Source organism: Diachasmimorpha longicaudata, chromosome 16 (genome assembly GCF_034640455.1).
Source record: "Diachasmimorpha longicaudata isolate KC_UGA_2023 chromosome 16, iyDiaLong2, whole genome shotgun sequence".
NCBI classification, from domain to species: Eukaryota; Metazoa; Arthropoda; class Insecta; order Hymenoptera; family Braconidae; genus Diachasmimorpha; species Diachasmimorpha longicaudata.
In genome coordinates, this window is record NC_087240.1 from 3,837,313 (window position 1) to 3,843,399 (window position 6,087).

The 6,087-nt window shown below is 37.6% G+C and overlaps 2 protein-coding genes across 4 annotated transcripts; one reads left to right on the forward strand and one right to left on the reverse strand.

Moving 5' to 3' along the window:
* The first annotated feature begins 119 nt into the window (after nt 1-119).
* On the forward strand, nt 120-2,909 carry LOC135170071 (dynein axonemal assembly factor 3 homolog). 2 transcript variants are annotated; one of them, XR_010300309.1, is made up of 6 exons: nt 120-584; nt 817-1,006; nt 1,114-1,464; nt 1,686-1,923; nt 2,099-2,488; nt 2,780-2,909. XR_010300309.1 is itself a non-coding variant. In XM_064135584.1 (6 exons), the coding sequence occupies exons 2-6, from the start codon at nt 353-355 to the stop codon at nt 2,396-2,398; spliced, it is 1,311 nt and encodes a 436-aa protein (XP_063991654.1). In that variant the 5' UTR covers nt 120-259; nt 316-352; the 3' UTR covers nt 2,399-2,410. The 2 variants fall into 2 exon arrangements, 1 of the variants encoding a protein (XP_063991654.1); XM_064135584.1 differs by lacking the exon at nt 2,780-2,909 and having other exon boundaries at nt 120-259; nt 316-584; nt 2,099-2,410.
* LOC135170072 (cysteine protease ATG4B) lies at nt 2,418-6,059 on the reverse strand. Of its 2 annotated transcripts, none has more exons than XM_064135586.1 (10): nt 5,875-6,059; nt 5,155-5,375; nt 4,601-4,771; nt 4,340-4,517; nt 4,162-4,241; nt 3,558-3,712; nt 3,270-3,348; nt 3,055-3,209; nt 2,772-2,943; nt 2,418-2,643 (listed from the first exon to the last, which is right to left on the reverse strand). In XM_064135586.1, the coding sequence occupies exons 2-10, from the start codon at nt 5,255-5,257 to the stop codon at nt 2,576-2,578; spliced, it is 1,161 nt and encodes a 386-aa protein (XP_063991656.1). In that variant the 5' UTR covers nt 5,258-5,375; nt 5,875-6,059; the 3' UTR covers nt 2,418-2,575. The 2 variants fall into 2 exon arrangements, with proteins under 2 accessions (XP_063991656.1, XP_063991655.1); XM_064135585.1 differs by having other exon boundaries at nt 5,155-5,310; nt 5,875-6,058.
* Between the last annotated feature and the right edge of the window lie 28 nt (nt 6,060-6,087).

Here is a 6,087-nt window from a genome sequence, read left to right on the forward strand (position 1 = left end):
TTCTACTTAATAATGTAAGACTTTATCAGTTAATTATCAATTAATTTTGTAATTATAAGAATTCTTTCAACGTTGAAAGATTTTTTTTTGTTAGGAACGTCACAATTCTTTTGGACACGATCAAGTTTATCAAAAAATGTCATGAAACATTTTTGTAGAGAATTTAATTTCCTGTAAGACAGATCTTGTAACTTTTGTTATTGATCCAAGGGCTCTGGAGACAATTCACGATTTATTGAAGATGGAAATGAATTTTTTGGTGAGCAACTCGTTGCTAGGGAAACGTAATTTCTGTTTACAATTGAATTGAAGCAGTGTTTTAGGGTTAATTTAATTGACGAGTTGACGAAAAATGTTATGGGGAGGGAGCCCACCTTTAGATTTTTCTTCTGAAATCGATAAAAACAGTGATGATCCACTGGAGATATTGATAGTTGGGGCCTGCGATGCCAGGCACATAATCAAGACCCTCTCGTCTCTGGAGAAAGCGTCGAAACGAATGAGATATCACATCGTCGAGGCAACTCTCGAGGACATTGCGAGGTCTATTCTTCTTATTAATATCTCACTCGACAAACAATTGGGTAAATAATTTCATATTGCTTCCGTGATTGGACTTTGACATTTTTCATTTTTGATAAATGAGAAATAATTGACTAACTATAGAACGACTTTTTAATTTAATCATTTAAAGACATGACAAGACATAATCTGATGACATTGCTTGACCATCAGCGAAATTAATTAAAGATTTCAATGAGTAATAATTAATGAAACATTAAATAATTAGCGTTATAAAAATTATTTGAATGAAAGGGTTCCAGGAAGCCAGTCGATATTTCCTAGAAGTCCTGGGAAATACCCTGATCACTCCAGGAACAGCGAAATATCTAATTAAAACCATCAAACGATTGATTGACGTGATTACCCAGACGTACCCCTGTCCCTGGCTGAATCTGGAGGGGCTGAAATACCGAGATAGGGACGGTATCGAGGCGATCTTCAAGTAAGTCTTCAACGAGGCATTTAAAAAATTGCAAAATTTATTTGGAAAAAAATCACAAGAGAAATGTTTTTTCATAATTTAAAAAAATGGAAAAATTATTTCGGAAGGTTTTGGGTGAGAGCTCTTTGCGAAGGTGTTCCTATGGTCAAATACTGGGACAAGAGAGTTCGAAATTCCCTGAATACGAGGTACGACTATCGAGACGGTGTCTTCGACTGGGATTACCATATGGTGCTCATGTCGACGGGGCTGAAGTACCTGACGATTCGCGAGTACAAGTTCTGGAGGAGCAATGGTATTGCCTTCACGTGGATCGAGACTGATCCTACGAGGAGCAATCCGACATTGCTGAGTGGAATTCACGCTGTGGGACAGGGGTTTATTCATTATGCATACAAGGGTGACATCAGAAATGGGCCTTATTTCACGTGGTCGCTTGATGATCTCAACAGAAATCCGTAAATGTTTTTTACAATTTATGAAATTGCATGTAGTGGAATTGGAACGAAACCTTTTTATTTGCAAATTAGGAAGATGATTTTTTTATTTAAATTATACGAAAGTTAAATTTTATCTAAAAGAGAGAGAGAGGCATACTTCGCTTTCTAATAATTATTAGAAGATGAAAAAATCAAACATAAATTTCTATGTGACGCAATGCATCAAATGGATCTTCTAGCAAGCTGAGGGCCACTGACGTGGCCGAGGGTCAAGTTCTGAGAGCGATTTATCAAATTAGAGAGAGGGAATCGTGCCCAGACAATTTTATCGCTGCTCACAGGGACGAATCCCTTATCCACGCGACTCTTGTCACTCAAATGCCAGACTCCGGGGCAGAGTACGAGGCCTGGGAGTACAGAGATTACTCGAAGAAGGTGGAGGAAGAGTGTCCATGGGTCGACATTGCAGATCACATCGTAATTCTATTTTTTCTCTAGTCCTATTTTCTACATAAAAAAATATTTTTAAGAACTATTATTCTCGAATAAAATAATGTGTTGTTTTTATCCAATTTGTATTATTTTTTTATTTTTGGGTTTTACTCAAAAACCCTTAACAATCATGTGCACCCCTAATGTTTCAATTTTTTAGGTGAAATTCACCCCTGCGTGGTACTTAGAAAAATACAAAACCAAATCAGAGTTCAAAGAGAAGTTCGACATCGTCTTCGTGGCGAATAACATCACGAATCAAATTCCCACAATAATTCCCTGGGTGAAAAGAAAAGGAATGGTATTGATCGAGTCTCGGAAATTCATGACAGAACTGTCCAAAGAAGATCACGAAAAATTTTCCAGTGATTTGAAACAATTAACAGAAGACGCTGGATTAAAATTAATTGAACCCATCCACGAACCCCTCGAGAACATCCTGCGATACATGAAAGATTGAAATAAAATAGAACGAAGAATAAAATGAGGAGTAATTTTAATTCTACAAACGACAGTGTAATCGTAATAAGCAACATACTATATTAAAAACGTGAGCCTCAGAGATTTGAAGTATTTACAAATATAAGGGATATTTATTTAGTAGCGATTTTTATAAGACAATTTTTTGGATTCATCGTTAACCGAGCAGCTCGAAGTCCTCGTCCGATGTATCGTACTGTCGATCGAGCTTTTCAAAATCTAAAACTGAAGCAGAAAACGATAATTAATCGCAAAAAAGGTTTATTTCAATTTCATATATTTTTTTTGTTTCAAATTTTTTGCAGGATAATTTTTTAAACGAACGTAAATAATGATTTTATTTTGTTTTTTACCATTTGAGGATGTGATTCCCAAGGCCTCTGTAGCAACGTCATCCAGGGGTGACCAGTGTGCCGGACGCTCAGCGCAAAGTTCGAAAAGTGGTTGTTTCTCGGGTGTTATCAACTCACTCTGCATCGATCTGCACAGAGACTTGAATTCCTTCTCGGTAGCGCAGAAAAAACACTGAAACATCCAATGTGATCGTTCAATAGTTATTATTGAGTCATTAAACTAAAAAACAATAAAAGAAGACTAATAATTTTACAAGAAAAATGGAAATTTTCCATGACTCACGAGAGCAACAGAAGGATCTATTCCAGTAATTGGTATTCTACTGGCTGCCTTGCAGTGGTAAGTTTGGTCTAGATCTCCCTCCTCTTCCTCGATCTTCTGATCGACACATCCGTATCTCTGAGTTGTGTGGGGATCCAGAAATATCACTTGATCACCTGAATTAATAGATCAGTCTATGATTATCCCAAAAATATTGATAGTTCATGTTTACGTACCAACACATCCTATGAAGTACAGAGCGAGGTTTGGTTTTCCCCCTATCACGCCGAGTGACTGTGGGAGCCTGAAAGATGTCTGGAATAATTGAAAATTTCATTAAAAACATTTTTATCTTCATCTACCCAACTTACACAACATTCTCTAGTTCAATTTTTTTCATTTTTATATTTCCCTTCGGCATAAAACTAAATATTTAATAATTGGAAATAATTATTTGTGGAATGGAAGCAATGACTCGGCTAGTCAGTCTATTTCGAACTCTTTGAACTCGGCTTTTTGCTTACTTTGAGACCATTGATGTAAACAGGGTTGATGTCACTCAAGCCAAGACGCAGTGGTATTAACAACAACAATGGTTTCCACTGGCTGGAGACCCTCAGAGGCTCCTCCCCATCTAGTTCTTCAGCTGGTGCTGCACCCTCAACTCTGCACTGTCTCACTGTGAGTTCAATCCTCCATTTAATGATTTTTTAATGATCAGAAATTAGTTATCCGATGTTACAATGAATTTGAGGACGTAAAAATCGAAAGATCGAGGTTTTAAGGTCACCTTTGACCCTATCCACGCGATCACTTCGTCTGGGGAGGGAAAGGTAGTCCTTATCGTACTTTAAAACTCAAGTAATTAAATATAAATTTTTGTTCAATTTTAATTACCCGGAAATCCATTAGAAATTTATTTGATTTAAAATTCTTGTCGTCTTATGGCTCACACAAGCAATCAACTGTGCATTTCGATAATAATATGCTAATTAATATTGTAATGGGATATTAATAATGGCTAATCAGAACGAAAGCCCAGAGGAATCGAGTTTCAGAATTTTGTGACTGTTTTTTCTTTTATTATTATTAAAAATATTGAAAAATGTTCTCCTCGGAGGTACTCACAAACGTCGTTTATTATCAGTGTGTTGTCGAGGGCCACGTGGATCGTTATCGAACTCCAATCATCGTACACTACTAATTTTCTATGAACAAAGTGGTAAAAAAATTTTTGTTAATAGGGAAAAAATTTAATCAATTTAATTTAACTCTTTGGAAATTATCTATTGATGATACAACTTACTTCAAAACTTGGGCAATGGTATTGGGCCCAAACCACTGTCCCACCTCCTTCCCCTCAGACGCCCCCATGAGTGCAATGAGATGGATAGAAAATGGTGCAGTTCGTTTGTCCTCGAACTTGCTCAGTATTTTTAAGTATGTGCTATCCCTGGTTTGAGGGGTCCACTGCCAATCCCTTCCTGTCATAATGAACGGCAATAAAATAATAAAAAGGGGTCGGGTAGTGATAATCGAGGGTTTTGTGACAACTCTGGAGACGAACCTAAATGTAAGGCAACGAGGGCCTGGGCGAGAACCATCTGGCCACACCTGAGCATACAGCCCCATCCTTTATCCGATGTAAAGGTCGAGCTACCGCCACCAATAGGTACAAAACCCTTACGATAAGTAAACCACAGCTTCGATCGTATGTCTCTACGTATTATATCTAACTCTAAAAAATCAAAATAAGTTTTTCGTCTATAAAGGAACAAGCATCAACTCCTGCTCACACTCAAGCTATTGCTCTTCAGTTTTTTATTTATTCAAGGACGATAAAATGGAGTGGAGTGGTCGATGATGACGGACCAGGTTGTCATGATTTTTGGATCAGACTGAGGGAAAAAATGGAGCTAATAATATTTCTATGAAAATCATGGCTTACTGACACAAGCCCTACGTTTTTTTGGAACAATCCCATTTTTTTCTTTCCAAAATATAAACGAAATATTGTCTTTTCTTCTATTTTTGTCTAGTTATTTTCTTTCCAAACTGTGGGCTGATAATTATCTCGTCGTATTCGATTACCCCACTCCAAAAGTAGGGGCTAACTCCCACCTTTGATCGCGTTATATTTCCTTCCCAGTATCCAGACAGGCTCTTGAGTCTGGGGGATATCGTCAGGCTCGTCAGACACATTCTGAGTGAACAGACTGTCCATCGTTAAATTCTTCCAAGGTCAGCCCTTAAAACTATCGCTGAACTTTGGTATATCTGCGACGAGAAGATTATTTTTTACAGACTGACCACTCAAATAGTAGAGTAGGTTCTAAAAAATACTAAAATACAAATAAACAAATTAATTCACCCCAAAAAATGGAGGTTAGAATCTTTATTTTACCCTTAAAAACGTAAAAAGGAAAGGGAAATCCTTCAAAACCCTCTCCCATCCTCACCAAGAATAAAAAACTCTCTAAATACCCCGTCATCAGACTGAAAAGAAATTAATTTCTCCTCAACCATTGAACCCCAATAATGATAATAATCATCGATTACGATCGACTGACCCTAAACAATGTCAGGTGTCTTTACTCATTATTATCATAACAACAAATACGATGATTCATTGACAGTCCTCTGGATCAATTGCAATGGTCACCCCTTCGTTCCACCCCAATCAAAAAATATCGCAAACTGATGTCGTTTAACTCAAAAAAGTTCTAAGTCTTTGAAAAACCTCCCCAAAACCAACCCCACTCCGATCCCAGCCCCTTCCGCCCAAAAAAACCTTAAAATACCAGTAAAAAATTTGAGGTTATCTCCCTGAATGCCACTTACATCAATAAAAACTTCTTGATCCGACGACGAATGTCTCATCCTCACGAGAAGTCAAAGAATTTCCAAAAGTTGTCAATAAGTGTCTTCGGAGTAGACGTCCACAATAATGAAAATGACAACAAAACTCCGAAATGACAGAAAGAACCGAGAAACCAAGAACTCCGCCGGATGGCGCTGCGATCACCCCCCTCCCTAGGTGGTCTACCGCCCCCC